The 19,887-nt window shown below is 38.5% G+C and overlaps 1 protein-coding gene across 1 annotated transcript; it reads left to right on the plus strand.

Moving 5' to 3' along the window:
- Positions 1-864: 864 nt before the first annotated feature.
- Positions 865-16,672, plus strand: LOC102800009 (uncharacterized). Its single transcript, XM_087836810.1, has 12 exons — positions 865-977; positions 6,794-6,931; positions 7,016-7,114; positions 7,200-7,310; positions 9,067-9,145; positions 10,334-10,562; positions 11,359-13,159; positions 13,256-13,429; positions 13,593-13,766; positions 14,047-14,202; positions 15,331-15,377; positions 15,529-16,672. The coding sequence occupies exons 2-12, from the start codon at positions 6,843-6,845 to the stop codon at positions 16,077-16,079; spliced, it is 3,510 nt and encodes a 1,169-aa protein (XP_087692936.1). The 5' UTR covers positions 865-977; positions 6,794-6,842; the 3' UTR covers positions 16,080-16,672.
- The last annotated feature ends 3,215 nt before the right edge of the window (positions 16,673-19,887 follow it).

The raw sequence follows: 19,887 nt of genomic DNA on the forward strand, positions 1-19,887 counted from the left end.
CACTGATTAGATGTTTTTAATCTCTTCTTGTTCGCTTACTTGTGAAGACAACATTAGATGATCATTTCCACCATCTCTGAAGGAACTTTGTTTACGTGTTCCCATTTTGTCAGGGAGCTTTCTTTGTGTTATTAAAACTAAACAAATAAATAAATGAACAAACTACATGATGTTACTTTACTCATTCTTTCATGGGTGTTTAAATTATCAAATTATTTTATATTAATATTGTGTTATAATTGTACTGATGGCTCATCAACAACACTGATACCAACAGCCTCATATTTATGAGGATGAAATGGACCATTCACTGCCCTCCACTGGTCATTGTCAGTAACTACAACTCAAATACAATATACGGTCTTTATTTACTGCAGTGTTTCAACACTAGTGTTCTTCAGTGGAAGTTGTTGCAGTACGTAAACGTAGATATTAAACAGATAGAAATACTGACGTCACCAGGGAAAAACTGTGTTTATTGTCTTCATGTGGTCACAGAGATGAACTGCAGGTAAAAATATCATAGTCAGACACCAAAACATAAAGAATAAAAAAAAACATGGCAATTTTTTTGTCAAATGGCAAACATCATGTATTCTGTCACACCACAATATAAATAGAACATTTCTGTTCAGTACAAACAATAACAGTACAGAAATGCAGATTTCTGTAAAACCTCAAACATTTCAAACTGATCAGTTCCTGATTTTCCTCTTTCACAATTTCTCCCTAAGCTCCTCACTGTGTTTTCTTTCTTAGTAAAGTTTCACTTCACTTTCCTGGACTTGCTGTCAGATGATCCTCTCCACGTGAAGCTCCATGTGATGGTAATAGTTGTTCTTCTTGTTAACACCAGCTTTGTTCAGATTAATTCCAGCAGAAACAAAAGAAATCTGCCACTCCATACATCACGCTGACTGACTCACAGCTTGACCCGAGAAGGAGGCGACCTTTAAGCAGCTCGTCTGACATCTTGTGTGAGTTTGAAGAGAATGATTCACATTCAAAATTATTATGCAAAAACTGCCTCATTGTTCGAGGCAGTTTTTGCTCTATTTAGAAATGTCTGGTCTGCTTCTATAACTTAACATCTACTCAATTCCTGTTCTTCACTGTTCTCTTGAAATATTTATGCCTTTTTTTGAATATTTCTCTTTTTGTGCTTTGACAATTTTTACTTCAACCAGTTACAAAAGTACGACTTACTTATTTATGTGCTCCAATATTCTGAAATCTTGCTATTATGATGGCATTAGAAGTTCATAGTTTTTGGTCCAAAACAAAGCCAAAAAACTAAAAGTTAAAGCAGTTGCACAATAAAAACATGTCAGAACAATGACGCTTTTACAGGGGGAAAACAAAAGTGGAAGACACTTTAACCCTTCCTTACTGCTCGTGATAATTCGACCTGTTTTGGCTGCAGAAAAATGTCTTGTCCAAACCTGATTCAAAATAAACAAAATGAAAATATTCTAAAATTTTATGCCGTCACCACAATGGTGTGTTTAGGGGGTCTTTAAACTCTACATGCTATGTCTGTGTGCATTTTATTCTTTTATGAGATAATGTTAACAGACCTCCAGAGGTCCCTTAACCTCTTAAGCCCCAAGCCTACCTGATCTCCTGCCTTTTGCCCCCGTATCAGGGGGCGTTGGGGCTTAAGAGGTTAACACTTTCACTCATATTGTTGGTGTTTGCACCACTGCTGATCTTTGAAAGATCATGGGGAAATCTCCAAACAGTGGAATAGTAAAACAGAGTAGGAGTGATCACATGCAGTGCACATGAGGAGCAGAGTTCATGCAAAAGTCACATGGTGCCTTGAGAGTGTCTTTACACAGACACGAGATCTGAAACAGGATGACATGGTGGTGCTCTGTGGTAAAGCACTCAGTGTTTGTGGACTGATTAGAAAAGCTGCCTCACAGCAACGAGGTCTGTGGTTTAAATTCTGTCTGGGACCTTTCCGGGTTTAGTTTGCATGTTTGAATCTCTCCAGCATACATGTCAGGTTAACTGGCTATTCTAAAATTGAAGATAAAGTGTTGCAAGAATGTCTGGATAAAGTGGGACTTGTACCTAGTAGTGCTTTGAGTGTTCATTAAGACTAGAAAAGTGCTGTAGGTGCATTACATGCCTGTCTGTTGGTTCTTTTGCTTTGCTCCTCCAAGCACAAATAATGCAAGAAAGCAAACTTATGCTGCAGTTTTATTGAGTTTGCAGTAAGCAAGTTTTGTGTTCTAAATTGTGTTAATGTTGAATTAATATTGACACTAATGGATGTTAAATATGAGGATTTCTTGTGATAGAGAAGGAAGGACAGTACAATTAAATTACTGTGGGTGTTGTGTAAATGCTAAGAAAATGTCTTCTCTGCTCTCTGAAATGTTACTTAAGAATAACTCATTAACTGATTAAGCCCAGATGGGCTAATTATACATCCTAAATAGATCTGTACTTCAAAATTGTTGTGGGCACTTATTACCAGGAAATTCTTGGCAGAAGCCACTGATGACATTAAATATGAGAAGTATTAAGTGTTAAGTGTTAAGTTGGTCTCACAAGTCGTATAGACATCTTACAGTTGTACTGGGGATCCAGATCACATGACTAAAAACTGACTGAACTTCAAATACAGTGCATGTCTGTGCACACTTGACTTTATTTCAAACATACTCCAAAGTAATGACCTGTATCTGTCTACAACTGAATCTGTGCTCTTCTATATACAACTTCAGTAGAATAAACAGCAATTTAAGCCACCGACACAAAGCAGAAAAACCCATGAAAATAAATACAATGCTCACCAGCTTCTCCTAACAGATAAGAAAATACTGTCCCTGTTGGAACTGCAGAAAAACATTCTAACAAAAACACAGGTAAAGGGGATGTTTTCAACACCAAACAACTACCAATTGTCTTACACTTGAAAGTTTAGAAATGAAAATAAAAAATCTATCAAGTGTCAAATGTACAGGTAAAAATGACCATCGAGCTGAGAAGAAAGAAGAGAATAACCTTTCTACTATGTGGGTCTACAAGTTTGGACCTGCTTAGTCTAAAGGTCCTGACGTCCTGTACATGTTTAGATTTTTTTTAAGTACTTTCTGTATTTAGCTTTAAAACTTTCTCAAAGGAGAAGAATTACTAACTGGAAATTAAATTCTAGTATATTGAATAAACAGACATGTGAACAGTTAACAAAAGACATTACCGAGTACCTGGAATTCAGTGATAGAGATAAGATATCCCCACTGATATTGTGGGGATATCTTCCTCTCATCACCGCTCTAGTATTAAAAAATCCAAAGTTGCAAAACTTCAGATGCTGCAGTCAGAACTATTAGACTTACAGGCTACATACAAAAATGCTATTGATACTAAGACAAAATTAAAAATTGCAAAAAATAGAAATCAAATTGATGAGATATACACTCAAGATGTCCAAACGAAACTAATGTTGACCAAACAAAGATATTATGATGGGAACTAAATATATGAAACAATTGGCATATAGACTAAGGAAGCAACAAGCAGATAGAACAGTGTACAGGATAAGAGACCCGGAAATTATTATTATTACAATATTGAGGGCTTTATATACCAGATCAACCACAAAATTGAAAATCAGTGGTGAACTTTCAGATGCTTTTAAGCTTGAAAGGTCAAGAAAATAGGGATGCCCATTGAATCCACTTTTATTCGCTATTTTTATAGAGCTGTTGGTTCAATGGATTAGGCAGAATAACACAATAAAAGGGAGTAATATAGCTGGAAGTGAGCAGAAATTGGCGTTGTTTGCAGATGATGTTTTGGTTTACTTATCAAACCCTACCAAATCATTTACGGAGCTTATGTCAGTTCTAAGGGATTATGGGTCCTACTTGGGATATAGACCGAATGTCCAAAAAACACAAGTTCTCAATAGTCATTATAGTCCCCCCCCCCCCCCCCCCCCCCCCAAAATTTGCGCAGCAAACACGAAATAGGTTTGGACAAAAAAACTATTAAATATTTGGGCATTAATTTATCAATGGATCTAATTAGTTTGGAAGAAATTAACTACTCTCCACTTTAAAAAGATATTATCGTAGATATTAGTAGATGGACATTAATTTCTTATCTAAACATCTCTTCTAGAGTGGATAGCATAAAAATGAATACACTCCCAAAGATGTTACACTTGTTCCAGTGTGTTCCTATAGAAAACCCGGATCAATACTTTGTAGAAAAGAATGAAATCTTCTCCAGATTTATATGCGCGGGTAAAAAGCCAAGAGTTAAGTGTAAAACACTTCAACTTTCCAAAGATAAAGGAGAACTAGGCCTTCCTTGCCTGCATGACTATTATATGGCAACCCAAATAAAGCCAGTGGTGGGCAGGTGTAAGCCTGGGTATCGCTCAAGATGGAGGGAAATCGAGTACTCCTTGGGCGGTAACCTTCCTGTTAGGGCACTGATAGGAGACCTCTCAATGTCAAGTTGTTTGAGAGACCCAGGTAACCCTTGGATAATAAGCTTGATGAAGACATGGAATGGATTACTTAAAAAGTATCAATTAAAACAGGGGGCTGGACCCCCTAGGTGGGTCACATACAATTCAGAGTTATTGCTTAGTAAGACTGACTCGGCATTGAAAACATGGGCTAATAAAGGTCTCGCCACATACGGTACCTTCTTAAAAGAGGGAAAAGTGATGAATTTCCAGGACCTTAGGAATAATTTTGGGTTGCAAAATCAAGATTTCTTTTTATATTTGCAACTGAGGGATTTTCTGAATAAAAAATTAAATCATCCCCAGTTACTGATGGGGAATGAAGAAATTATTCATATATTCGAGAATGCATATAAGGATGCACCCTATCAAAAACTTCTCTCAAAATTATATTCATCACTGACCAATCTAAAGGGTCATGATAGAGAAAATGTAAAAACAAGATGGGAAACAGAGAGCAATCTAACCTTATCAAGAGAGGAATGGGATAAAATCTGTATGCAGCAGTTGTCAGTAACAAGCTCCCCCTCATAGAGGGAATTCTGCTGGAAGAATGTAACTTGTTACTTTTGTACCCCAGCGCAGAAATCCAAAGATTCTCAACAGACAACATTCTGGTGGCTGTGTGAGCACGCAGTAGCAAATCACTTCCATATTTTTTGGGATTGTTCTCATGTCACCATTTTGGAAGGAAATAAATAAGGTCCTGGACACAGTCTTTTTTTAAAAATAAATAAATAAAATTCATTTCACTGTACTGTACTTAGGAAACTTAGAGAGTCTTAAATTGTGTAAATCGGATAAAAATATGCTCAGTGTGCTGTTGGTGGCTTCTAAAAGCCAATCGTTGGTTTAGTGAAGATACTACAAATGAGTGGACTGATTTGATATACATTATATTTGTTATGAAAAGAATAACTTTTAGACTGAAGTCACAGGTGCTCTTTTTTAAAGAACATTGGTCGAAATGGTTGAACTACATACAAAATGGAAGGCCTGATTTTGTATAATCTTGTTGTTTGATTTTGTTTTTCCCAATGTTGTTCTATTATTAAATTGTGCTGTTATATTCCCTGTATAAAAAAGTTCGTTACGCAACATCAAAGGTATGTGCCTTTTTTCACGTCACGCTGTGCGCCACGTTATTCTTTACATGAAATGAATTGCAGAATGGCAGATAGAGACAAAATACTGTTAATCTTACTATCTACAGGTTTTACATGCTTACATATACACACGCAGTTACTGTCCCTCTATTTAGAAAGGCAGAGTGTGATTATTTTATGTGTAGTTGTTTTTTTTTCCTGTGTAATAATATTCAATATTGCTATCAATACATTTTTCAAAAATGCCTCTCTGTGCAAAATGTCTCAAAAACATAAACAGCTGTAGAATACTGTTTGTCTTTGATTTGAACCAGGGGAACAAATTGTGGCCGGATCAGCCTGATATTATTTGTATCCCACTGTAACTTTACTGTATAAAGAGCTAACATCTCCAAAATGTCAGGAGTAGTTAGTCATTACAACAAGTGTTTGTGAACAAAAAATCAAGAAAGTGGGATGCTGTTTGTCCGTGATTTCAACAGCCCAGCCCATGCTCCCCACGAAGGGAAACCCAATTATGCAGAGGAGACCTACCTTGGCACTTGTGCAGGTGAAACCAGAGGGCAGATATGCTTCACCATATTTTCTAGTCTTTGGCTTACAATGAAGTTGGTTTGGAAACATATTCAGCTATGCTTCATCTCCTCCTTTGCGTTTGTGTGGGAGCCCCGTGCTAGCAGTGTTCATTGTTTGGGGTTTTTTTCCCCCTTTCCATAGCCCCCCCCCCCCCCCCCCCCCCCCCCAAATGGCTCTGCGGGCCCCACACTTTGGGAAGGTCTGCAATAACTGATGACTATGCAGTACTTAACATCCCAAATCATTAAAAACTCCTGTTAAACCTGTTTGAAGAAGAAAACTAAACTCTGTCACATGATGTTCCCCCGTATTTCCATCTGTTTCTGTGATTCGAGCCGTGTTTGAGCAACTTTAATTGAATATTAATAGACTGAAAACAAATCACATCTGCGAATGTGTCAGTGAATGCATTGTGTGTGTTTCATGCCTCCATCTAGCGGACTGATAGTAGAAGTAGAGCCGCTGATGGCAGCTTAATCTGCCTCACACTGCTGTCTGACTGCATTCAGCTGAGACTGAGATGAAGCAGAAAAGAAGTAGCTGATAAATGGACAGCACACATGATGGAAAGGATTTCAGTTGATGTGCACATGAATGATTTGTGTTTCCTCTGCAGCTGAAGGTAGAAAGTGTGTGTAAGCTGATGTGGATGTGAATTCAGCAGCATGGATCAGTGTGAGGACAGAGAGAGGGGAGTCCCTCCCTCTAAAACCACTCTGTGTGGGGAACATGAGAGCCAGACCAAAGCTCAGAGGTGAGATGACCATCTCTAACTGTCCAGGACTCTTCTCCATGTCACAGCTTAGCATTCACATCACTGCTCCATCATTATTCACAGGAACCAACCTGGACCTGAACCCAGCTGTCCATCCATAAAGAGCGACCGGTCCAAGGGTATCATTACAAAATTTAAACAAAGACAGTCAAATGATAAAATGTAATTAATATAACTATCAAAATTGTTTTATCATCCATTTATGTGCGGTGACATTTTTAATGAAGAAGTTTTAATATTTTTTCAGAATCCATCAGAAAATCAAATGCGGACCTGATCCAACCTGTGCATCTTTAATGAGCAACAGCTCAAAGGATTTTGAGGTTCATTTTAACGGACAACATTCTCCTGCACAGAGGTAATCTGTCTGTCTAAATGTAACTTATGCATCCAGCACACTATTTTTCACGTCTACAACCATGTGCAAAAGTTTGAACGCCACTCCTCATTTCTTAATATATGTGATTTCTACAGACTCTTTCAATTATTTACAAGCATGGTGCTGAACAATTGTTCTCCAAGCTGTGGCAAAAACATGTCATTTATTTCCATTTCTTTTGTCGAATCTGTAATAAATGCACCAACTGATAACACAGTTTGACAGACATAAATATTACTTTTGCACCAACAAGGTGACTCCCAAGAAAACTTTGAGCTGAAAACTCAGCATATCTCAGCATTTAGTTAATCCTTAACCAGGAAATTAGACACCTGGAGGAGGACTTGGCTGGATCCCTACAACACCTCTAGTAGGCCCACCACCCACAGGAGGTGTCATAGAGGTCTGGTGCAATGTATATTGGGCAGCAGTCAAGGGCAGAGGCTCTGGAAAAACCCATCGCCAGGATTGATAGCCGGTGGTTGTTACATCTTATTCAGTGTTGGGAAGGTTACTTTTAAAATGTATTCCACAACAGATTACAGGCAGGCACTATTTTTGGCTGCAGTGGGTATTATTATATGTACATGCCTCCATCTCCCATTTCTGGCCTGTGACAGCACATACTTTTCGATTCTCCTTTTTCTCCCTCCCTCGCTCACAGACACATAACGGGTATGGCAGTCCATTCTCGCTGCAGCACGGACTACACTGCCCATGAGGCCACATTCTTTAGGGCTATGCCTGTAACACTCTGCCTATTGCCTTCAAATTAAATAATTTTTGAATAATAATTTTTAAAAATATTTCTTCACCTCATTATGGGCCACAAGATTGAGACACAGGCATTAGAGCCTGTTAATGTATGTTTTGTTTGGGTTTCCACCGGTGTGGAATTACCAAAAACTTAGAAAGGGCATAGCATAAGATATGAAACAGGAAAATATGTAACTCCGGTGTTCTGAGAAACAGTCCTACTTTGGCAAATCGTCCTACTCATATTAAATTTGCCGGCGACTTCTGACTAATCCAACCCCTAATCCTAACCATAAACCTAACCATAACCATAAGAAATATTCACAATGGGCTAAAAAAAATGATGTAAATTAGGGGTTTGTGCTATGCCCATACACAGCGTTTGCACAGAAACAACGGGTAGGATGGTTTGTGAGGTAGGATAGATTCCCAGAACACCGGTACATGTATTCCGTTCCTCTCCAACATTGATCTTATAGTAGCGAAAACAAAAACCATGTACCATTTGTAGAAAAAACAATCTCTCTATTGCCTAAAATAAGTTTCCTGGAGACACAGAACCGAATGATGCACAGTGACTAACAAATTTAGTGGACCACCACCCAATGTAAGTGTTTTTGCCACAGCTGCCCTAAATTGATGATGGTTTTATGGTTCTATAAAGTTCTTTTATCAAAAATATTTTTCATACTAAAATATAATTGTTCTTGTCAACTATGAATTTTGAAATTTACTGTTTAGCAAAAAAGCAGAAAAAAACTTAAAAACAAAAAGAAAGTAAAAAAAAAAAAAAATGTACAAATTGTTTTATTAGTTATTGACTTGCATTCCCAGTCAGAAAAAATATGTTTTATTTGTTCTGTGTTTTGTCTTTGATTAATTTTTGACTTCACAAAAAACTGTGCTAAAAATATTTTTGAAAAAGCTAAAAAAAATATGGAGAGATTATGTAAACAGATTTTTCATGATTCCTCCACAGTGTGGGCCAGGAGTTCCTGGAGGTTCCCCGTGGTCAGTCTGCCCAGCAGCATAAAATACAGTTGAAATCCATATTTGTGGTCTGTACATGTACAACAACTCCTTTTACATTTGTTCTTTTCAAAACCATCTGCATGTTACACATTGTAGACCAGTGAATTGTCTTAGTGTCCAACATGGATATGATGTTTGGCTCCATGAATTCAGTCACACTGAGTCATTCATATAGTATTCTGTTCAATCACAATCACTTAGGTAGAAGTACAGGTACTAAAATAGTGTTTGGTGAAAGTTGATGTTGGGTCTGTGCTTCCACAGGCCCCGCTGGTTTAGAAACTTATTCTTGTTAACAAAAGAAACTAGACAATCAGCGATCGATCGATTTTACATGCTAGCAAGGGAGGACCCGGTCAGTGTCTCAGAAAAGTGCTCTGAATCCAACCACAGACTGACCCCACCTTAGGCCTCCGCTTGCCGCCTTTTATTGAAAACAGTTACAGTACACAGAAGCACCTCCCATTGTAAAACCCCCCAATGGTTGCAAAAGATAAGGCACTATGTGTGTGTACGTGTGTGTACGTGTATGCATGTGTGAGAATGTGTGTGTGTGTGTGTGTGTGTGTGTATGTGTGTGTGTGTGTGTGTGTGTGTGTGTGTGTGTGTGTGTGTGTGTATGTGTGTGTGTGGGTGGGTGGGTGGGTGCATTTGTGTGACCTCCTGCCCACAAAAGGATCATAAAAGCAGGAAGTTTACTAAGCAACAAACAGAACCCTCACATAGATGTCCCTAATAAAACACTTCAGCCTCCTCCACCAACAAACTGGCTGGAGAGGTGGTCAGAGACAAAGGAATGTCTTTGATCATGCTGCTTGAACTAAGACTTACAAATTTAAGTAACACAATGACAACATTTAACAATTTGATTCCAACAGTTGAAGTACTGATTCAGTTTCTTAGGAGTGAAATCAACAGCATGTGAAATGTACTTAAATAAATATAAAAGTAAAGTAGGTCTCAAGGGATTTTTTTTAACCAACCAAACTGGACTTCATGTCATACTGATGTCATAATAAAACAATACAAGCGAATACCATAGGATATAACATAACTTACCTCAAATGTCTTAAATCTAAAGCAATGAGCCTGTAAGGAGTTGAAAGTTCAGATATTTGTCTTCAAATCTGAGAAGAAATATATAATATATATATTATAATATATATAAATATATATAACAAAACACATACTTCCCACCTCTGCTTTTGTTACAGTTGCTAGAAGACAGCATTTTGACATTTGTGAAGAATGAGCTGAATAAGATCCTAAGGGTTCTTGGTGCACATGACCTTGAATGTTTAGAGGGTCAGAGGGACATTGTGGACATGTTGGAGGGTGATGATGAAGAGCAGAGGAGGAGCATCACAGAGGCATTTGTAAAGATCACGCTTCACTTCTTGAAGAGAATGAAGCAGGATGAGCTGGCTGAGCATCTTCAAAGCAGTAAGGCGATATCTCTAAACTGCAGGATAATTAAATTATTTATTATCTCAGTGTATGGGACAGTATGTACTCAAACATGTATTTTTTAAGGGGAATGAAATGAATGAAACTGACCAAAAAATATCCACAATTTCACCATTTTGAGTGATGAAATGTGATTTTGATTTAATTAAATTCAGTTCAGTTTTATTTACACAGCGCCAAATCACAACTAAAGTCACCTGAAGGCACTTTATATAGTAGGGTAAAAACCCTACAATAATACAGAGAAACCACCAACAGTCAGAAACCCCCCCAATGAGCAAGCACTTGGTAACAAGGGAAGGAAAAAGATCAGTTCTAACAGGAAGAACCCTTTGGTAGAACTAGGCTCAGAGAGGGAAAGCCATTTTCCATGACTGCTTAGGGGTGAGGGGAAGAAGACGGCACAAAAGACAAGCTGTGCAACGGGGCCAGGCATTAATAAAAACTAATAATTAAATGCAAAGGGAGGTATAACAACATAGTGAAAGGTAAGTGAAGAAAAAACACCAGGGGATTTATCGCAGCATAACTAAGGGAGGATTCAGGGTCACCTGATCCAGCCCTAACTATATGCTTTATAAACCTAATCTTAAAAGTAGAGAATTCAGTAGTGTCTGTCTCCCAAATCCAAACTGGGAGTTTGTTCCACAGAAGAGGGGTCTGAAAGCCCAAGGCTCTGCCTCCTAAAAGATAAAAAGTTATAAGACGTTTTATCTAACATTTCAAATAAATTAATACTGATTTATGCAAGTTATTTATTGTGTCTTTTCAGACATGTTTGCTCCAGTTTGTCAACATAATCTTAAATGTCAACTGAAGAAGAAGTTTCAGTGTGTATTTGAGGGGATCGCTAAAGCAGGAAACCCAACCCTTCTAAATCAGATCTACACAGAGCTCCACATGACAGAGGGAGGAACTGCAGAGGTCAATGATGAACATGAAGTCAGGCAGATTGAAACAGCATCCAGGAAATCAGAAAGACCAGAAACAACAATCAGACAAGAAGACATCTTTAATGCCTCACCTGGAAGAGATGAACCAATCAGAACAGTGTTGACAAAGGGAGTGGCTGGCATTGGGAAAACAATCTTAACACAGAAGTTTATTCTGGACTGGGCTGAAGACAAAACCAACCAGGACATCCAGTTCATTTTTCCATTCAGTTTCAGGGAGCTGAATGTGTTGAAAGATGAAAAGATGAGCTTGGTGGAACTCGTTCATCACTTCTTTACTGAAACTAAAGAAGCAGGAATCTGCAACTTTGAAGACTTCCAGGTTATGTTCATCTTTGATGGTCTGGATGAGTGTCGACCTTCTCTGGACTTCCACAAAACTAAAAACCTAACTGACCCTACAGAGTCCACCTCTGTGGATGTGTTACTGACGAATCTCATCAGAGGGAACCTGCTTCCCTCCTCTCGTCTCTGGATAACCACGCGACCTGCAGCAGCCAATCAGATTCTTCCTAGGTATGTTGACATGGTGACAGAGGTGAGGGGGTTCACTGACCCACAGAAGGAGGAATACTTTAAGAAGAGATTCAGAGATGAGGAGCAGGCCAGCAGGATCACCTCTCACATAAAGACATCAAGAAGCCTCCACATCATGTGCCACATCCCAGTCTTCTGCTGGATCACTGCTACAGTTCTGGAGGATGTTCTAAAAACCACAGAGGGAGGAGAGCTGCCCAAGACCCTGACTGAGATGTACATCCACTTCTTGGTGGTTCAGGCCAAAGTGAAGAAGGTCAAGTATGATGGAGGAACTGAAACAGATCCACACTGGAATAAAAAGAGCAGGAAGATGGTTGAGTCTCTGGGAAGACTTTCTTTTGAGCAGCTGCAGAAAGGAAACCTGATCTTCTATGAATCAGACCTGACAGAATGTGGTATTGATATCAGAGCTGCCTCAGTGTACTCAGGAGTGTTTACACAGATCTTTAAAGAGGAGAGAGGACTGTACCAGGACAATGTGTTCTGCTTTGTCCATTTAAGTGTTCAGGAGTTTCTGGCTGCTCTTCATGTCCACCTGACATTTATTAACTCTGGAGTTAATCTGCTGGATGACCGAAATACAATCTCCAAGTGGTCTAAATTATTTAATAAACCTAAACTACAGTTTCTCCACCAGAGTGCCGTGGATAAGGCATTGCAGAGTTCAAACGGACACCTGGACTTATTTCTCCGTTTCCTGCTGGGTTTTTCTCTACAGACAAATCAGAGTCTCCTACGTGGTCTGCTGACACAGACAGGAAGCTGCTCACAGACAAATCAGGAAACAGTTCAGTACATCAAGACGAAGCTCAGTGAGAATCTGTCTGCAGAGAAAAGCATTAGCCTGTTCCACTGTCTGAATGAACTGAATGACCATTCTCTAGTGGAGGAGATCCAACAGTCCCTGAGTTCAGGAAGTCTCTCTACAGATAAACTGTCTCCTGCTCAATGGTCAGCTCTGGTCTTTATCTTACTGTCATCAGAAAAAGATCTGGATGTGTTTGACCTGAAGAAATACTCTGCTTCAGAAGAAGCTCTTCTGAGGCTGCTGCCTGTGGTCAAGGCTTCCAACAAAGTTCTGTAAGTATACTCAAAGTTGTATATATCATATATCATATACTGTTATCTTTCAAGAAAAACATTAATCTCTTTCCACTTGGTTATTTGTCATTCTAGACTAAGTGACTGTAGTCTGTCAGAAAGAAGTTGTGAAACTCTGTCCTCCATGCTCAGTTCCCAGCCCTCTAGTCTGAGAGTGTTGGACCTGAGTAACAATAATCTGACTGATGTTGGAATAAAGCTTCTATCTGCTGCACTGGAGAGTTCACTCGGTACACTGGAAACTCTCAGGTAAGATAAAGTTAAATAAATAAAATAACGCTATGGAGTCATTTACATTAAAATTCCAGCAAGTCCTGAAATGAGATTAAATATTGCTAAATCTAGTCGTGACCCCAAATTGTTTGTTTTAATACCAGTATTACTTGTGTACTTGTTCTTTTTTTTTTTTCAGACTAAATGTCTGTAACCTCTCAGAGAAAAGCTGTGAAGTTCTCTCATCAGTCCTGACTTCCCAGTCTTCTAGTCTGAGAGAGCTAGACCTAAGTGACAATGACCTGAAAGACTCTGGAGTGAAGCTACTATTGACTGGACTGGAAAGTCCAGACTGTAAAATGGAAACACTCAGGTTGGATTTCAAACTTCTTTGTAGTTTGATGTATGATCTATTTACCTGAACCTGTGAACTTATGAATTAAAGCTATTCCATATAGAATTATTTTTTTACAGTTTAGATTCACATAGTGCCTTTTTGCAGTGAAAATAAATAGTTTTTTTTGTGTTTTTATTTAGAAAAGACCAACAATAATTCACCACGTATAGATATTTTATATAGAAAATATTAGACCTCAAGAGTTCAGACCAGATATTTTAACATGTTATTTTTCTGTACATTATTGTCTTCGCAGACTGAGTAGCTGTAACCTCTCAAAGAGAAGCTGTGAAACTCTGTCCTCAGTTCTCAGCTCCCAATCCTGTACTCTGAAAGAGCTGGATCTGAGTAACAACAACCTGGAGGACTCTGGTGTGAAGATGCTTAAGAATCCAAATTGTACAATTGTCAGGTCAGAAAAAGTGTTGTTAAGTCATTTTTTTAAAATAACCAGTAACAATTGTAGCTAATAAAGATAAGTTATAATAAAAAAAACTTACACTGAAAATTACCAAAAGAAAACCACAAATAGTGAAGGATTGTAGGTGACATTTTAGAAGAAAATAGCCTAGGCAGCCTGAGGCTGGAGAGAAGACAATTACAGTCCATGAGGTGGATCAGTGCTGGGGGACTTTTCCAGAGACAGAATGTGGAACCAGTACTGGAGGAGAAACCCCGCTGTAGTCAAAGTAGGGAAGAAGGACCTCTTTAGAGGTCGTCCAAAGAGTAGCAGAAGAAAAATAAGCAGAGAGGTCGAGAGAATTGCCAGCAAAGGTCTGCCACAGTGATGAATTTCCAGACCCAAGTTTCCTCTTTGCAAGGAGGAGGAGAGTGCTAGTCAAAGAAAACAACTTTCAAAATAAAACAGGAAGTCAAATACTAGGAAAAGCTTGCATATAATAAAAAAATAACATAAAATAACATAAGCACTTATACTAAATAAGCTCTAACCACAATATAAATCGAATCAAAATACATGAATCAACTAAAACAATAATTAAGCCAAAAAAACATTAAATAAAAAATAATCATTTTCTTAAAACGAAAACCTCTAAAAACTCTTGATCTAACACCACATAGTATAGTATAGGGCATATCACCAGGGATAAACATAGGGGGTTACTTGAGGAAGCTGATCAGGATTCTTGAAACCGATATATATATATATATATATATATATATATATATATATATATATATATATATATATATATATATATATATATATATATATTGCTGATCAGCAATATCAGCATCGCTACATAAATTCATAATGCATGCAGGTAAAAATGACAGATGAAAAAATATGAATGTACCACAAACGTGATAGAGAACAAAGCAGTCAGGGGTCAACATGAACAATGAAAAAGTGTCTTATACAGGAACATTAAAACTGAAGGATATTGTCCCATTTTGAATGAGTCTAAATGTTTGACTGTTCCTTTATCAGTGTCTAACAGTATGTGTATGAGTGTAATGTAATGTCCGTGTGTGCATGCTGAAAGAGACTGTGCTGGTCTGACGCCCCTCCTCCTTTCAGGGTGGAGCCTGCTGGAGTCCGATGGTTGAGACCAGGTCTGAGGAAGTGTAAGTGTGTTTTTAATGTGATTCATGAAAACAAAGCGGCTCACATTCAACCATCTTCAAACTGTCACATCACTCATTCACATCTCTGATGTCAGGAGTCATCATCAAAGTGTCACTCAATGAACTGTACTGTGTTTGTTCTCTCCATCAGATTCCTGTCAACTCACAATTGACGCAAACACAGTACACAGAGAACTTAAACTCTCTGATAACAACAAGAAGGTGACACATGTGGAAGAGGATCAACCATATCCTGATCATCCAGACAGATTTGATCGCTGGCCTCAGCTGCTGTGTAGAGATGGTCTGACTGGTCACTGTTACTGGGAGGTTGAGTGGAGTGGAGAAGCTCACATATCAGTGAGTTACAGAGGAATCACAAGAAGAGGAAACATTAACAACTGTTTGTTTGGGAGGAATGAACAATCCTGGAGTCTGAGCTGCTTTGATGATGGTCCTCGTTATGTCTGGCACAATAACAGAAAACTCACTTTCTTGTCATCCATCTCCTCCTCCTCTGTCTCTAACAGAGTAGCAGTGTATGTGGACTGTCCTGCTGGCACGCTGTCCTTCTACAGAGTCTCCTCTGATGACACTCTGATCCACCTCCACACCTTCAACACCACATTCACTGAACCTCTTTATCCTGGATTTAGACTTTTATTTTCTGGTTCCTCAATAAGTCTGTGTACTTCAGCCTAAGGAGTGTCCTCCTATTAGATTAACACTCTGTATATTTCTGTCTCTATCACTCAGAAACGTATTCAGATTCATCAGTTCAATCAGTTGAAGTTCATTATAACGATTCTTCCAGATTTTTGTGCATATTTATTGTTAAAGCTTCATAGTGGATATCAATATGTTGTGTTTCACCAAAGCTCAGTTTTGATCCCGTTCATCTGCATCTCAAACAAGTCTGAGCTCATTAAATGAATCCAAATGTTTTATTTCTGTTTATTTCAGTGGTTTGTTTTTGTTGGTTTGTTTGGGGTTTTTTTTATTTTTGGTCAAAAAAAGGTTTTATAAAAAAATTCTCAAGTGTTTAATGTACTTTTTCCCTCCATATGGTGTTTCAGTCATTTTTGGCAGCTCTAATGGAAGACAGGAAGTTAGCTCCTAGCAAGAGGGGATTTACACAAGAAATGTGATTTAAATAATATTTCATATGTCTGTAATGTTTTATATGTATGACAACAGGACTGTAAGTAAAAGTAACATAGTAGCACATCAGTATTAGTGTTTATTCAGAAACAGATGCTAGATGTGTTAAATAATTTTCTGTGAAAATAAAAAATAAATGTACTTCTATTGAGAAAGGAAAAGTACTTTGCCGTTATTTTGTTTTTATTTTGGAAATATGGATAACAGGGTTACATTAGTTAGAATGACGCACTCAGTCTAGTCTGAAAAATATCTCAGTGTTAGCACGTAAGTCACGTGCTATAGTTAACATGATGGTTAACCCATCATGTTAGTATGTGACTCGCTCAATCCTTTCTGTTTTTCTCTCACTTTTGTTTTAATTTTCCAGGCTAATTAGGTTTCAATAACAGGGATGTACATATCTTGTAGGGAACAACTTGCAGTGCATGGTTACTGTTCTCTAAAATATGTTGAGCTATTTCACAAAGCTACATCCAGTTCATTTTTCCATTCAGTTGAGCTATTTCACAATTACTAGAAGTTCATATTAATGAAATCAAAACAAAAAATTGGATTGATAGCTTTTTTTTTCAATAAGTAGGGACATGTGAAAATTCAGCTTTGAGTGCTTCCTGAGAGCTGAGTTGTATTTAAAAAAAAATATGGATGAGACAAAATCTTGTTATTGTAGAATGGCCCAAAAGTAGTTGATGGTGAGCCTGATGTTGAAGATGAACTGATGATGAGAGGTGAAGATACCCTTCGATAACCAGACACAGAAACAGGGATGGCTGGGTGTATTTGATAAAATTGATGAAACTCAAACAGGCAGAAAGAAAAGGGCAACAAGCAGATGGAAATCCAAAACAATCAATTTCATGAGACAGAAAGATTTTCTGCATTTAGCTTAAAATGATTAACTGCAGGAAAACAATGACTTTCACTTGTTATTCATGGGAATGGTCATAGAGGGACCTGATGACACGTTGAAGGATAAGTGAATAGGGTGGAAAGAGAGGTACCCTGGATAATGATGGACCTTTGTTGGAGTTTGTGGAAAATATTAGTTTAGTTTTTAAAGAGAACTTTTAGTATGTCGTGGTCCCTGTGTCTGCCTCGCTGGCCCCACGGGGCTTCATTGGTTTGTTTTTGTTTTGTGCCTGTCTTTCTCTCCCTCTCTCGACACTCTGCCTGGGAAGAGCCTTCAGCAAGTCCCAGCTTTGTCTGCACAGCTGTTCTCAATTACTCAGCTGAGGAGTCTCTGATATTTAAGGCTGGGAAGCAGAACGGGTCTTCACTGGATCATTAAGTGAGACAAGTCAGTATTACATCTCGTCTTACGAGCTAATTTCCAATTTGAGAGTTTCGCATTAGTGATTAATCCTTTTTGTGAACAGTTTCCCCGGACCAACTGCCTTTCCTGTGTGGAGTACAAGTGTGACAGCATGTGGGAGAGTGTGAGAGGATTTCCCCTTCCCCAATTGGCTTTTTGGACCCTGACCCTGTGGTTTCCCTCTTCACTTGCATATAGCTTGTACTTTGGTGACCTGTAAATAAACCGCTTTATTGGATGTAATACCGTCTGCGCCTGAGTCCTCCCTAACTCGTGACCAGTGTTGGGACTAACGCGTTATTAAGTAACGCGTTACAGCAACTACGTTATTATTGTGGTAACGAGCACGGTAACTAGTTATTATGTCAAAATCAGGAACGCGTTAGTCGTTACTGGGATTTAGATAGGGTCGTTACTCGTTACTTCATGTGGTGGCTATCGTGGAGCTTCCACAGATTTGGTAACATTAGCAAGTGGTGGAGGCAGCAGGTGGAGGAGGGAAAGGGGACGCAGAAGGAAAAGAGACCCGAGGCGGCCGCCGGTGTTCCAGATCTACTGGCGTTTAGATCTACTGGCGTTTAGATCAACTGGCGTTGGTCGAACAGATGTGTGGCAGTCTTGCGTTTCAGGAGCTGCTACCGACAAACCAGCAAAAAAACGCCAAATGTGTCACCTGTGACACTTGTGAGGTTATCTCAAACACACTCCGTCAGTCTTGATGCCGTTGAACAACAAAATGTTTAAAAATGTGGCGAGTTTACCTGGTGATATCCTCATGCGCGACGCGATCGCGAAAACAGCAAACAATTAACACCACGCCGGTGTTGTTCACAGGACAGCAAGAGTAAACGATCGGGAGACTCTTGTTGTCGTTATCGTTCCCCTCGCACGTTTCATTACTCCGGTTTCAGCGTTTTTGCTTCACAACTAAAGCGAGCAGTTTACTTTGTGCACTAACATGGAGTCGAGTCAACCAGCGCCACCTCTGGCCAAGTGCCACAGCCTACAGCCAGATCAACTTGTGACACACATCTGCAGCACGTTTGAATTCGTTTCATGCACAATACATTTGTACTTTCATGCAAATAAACCTTTGAAAAGAATGAAATGATAACATATATTCCTTATTGGCCTACATTTGTACAAAATTCCAAATTATATACACAAAGTCATAGAAATCACCACCCCTGTTCATCATGATTTTAATATTCTCTTTTTCCATAACAATGAAATACGCCTTGGACAAATATGACACATCAATATTTCATTAGTGTTGTCACATCACATCCTGTAAGCATCGTCTGTCTGTGTCTTTTCTCTGGAAATGAATATTTCCAGACAATATAGGCAATCCATCAACATGGCTGGGGAGTTGGTCGTTATATACAGTCTGTATAAGTTTGGTTAATCTAATGAACATTTGTAAGGAGATGGCAATTACTGTGAATTTACAGCAGTTACACAGTGATTAGTAATAAACAGCCAGTGAGAGTGAGTGGATTTAAGAAAGTCAGTGACTCAGGTGTGGCGATTGGTTTGTCATCTGTTTGTCAGACTGGAGGAGACGTAGAAATCTTTTGTTTTAAATCTAAGTTAGGAAGATTCCTGTTTGAAAACAAGCACTTTTTGTGAGAAATGCAAGAAGTACATCTGCAGAAAGCACACAGTTACATTCTGTCCATCATGTGGACAAAATTGAAAATGTTGAGCATTGAAAAACTGAGTACGTTGGGCAAGTTCAAAAGAAATGTGTCTGTAAGAACGAAAAACCAAATTGTTCCTAAAATAGTTATGGAAAGTCTAACTGTTGTATGTCTGTGTTCTACATGTTTATCTCATGGAAAATAAAGTTGCTATTGTTTTATGGCAGTTTTTTGATAATTCTGAGTGGATTTACACAGTACGGATCTAAATGACCCGCAACAAAATCAATGTCAATTGTTTGTTCTTCAACATAATACAAGGGTTAATTTCCAAAACTTGCTTATGATCTTCAATTTGTAGCAGATCGACAATCACATAGCAGGAGCAGTC

The sequence above is a fragment of the Neolamprologus brichardi genome, chromosome 23 (genome assembly GCF_056152115.1).
Source record: "Neolamprologus brichardi isolate AB-2024 chromosome 23, ASM5615211v1, whole genome shotgun sequence".
NCBI lineage: Eukaryota > Metazoa > Chordata > Actinopteri > Cichliformes > Cichlidae > Neolamprologus > Neolamprologus brichardi.

Coding starts and splice junctions, on each gene's coding strand:
- LOC102800009 (XM_087836810.1), top strand. CDS start 6,843: ATGGATCAGTGTGAGGACAGAGAGAGGGGAGTCCCTCCCTCTAAAACC. Junction 6,932..7,015: donor AGCCAGACCAAAGCTCAGAG/GTGAGATGACCA, acceptor CATTATTCACAG/GAACCAACCTGGACCTGAAC. Junction 13,767..14,046: donor TGTAAAATGGAAACACTCAG/GTTGGATTTCAA, acceptor TTGTCTTCGCAG/ACTGAGTAGCTGTAACCTCT.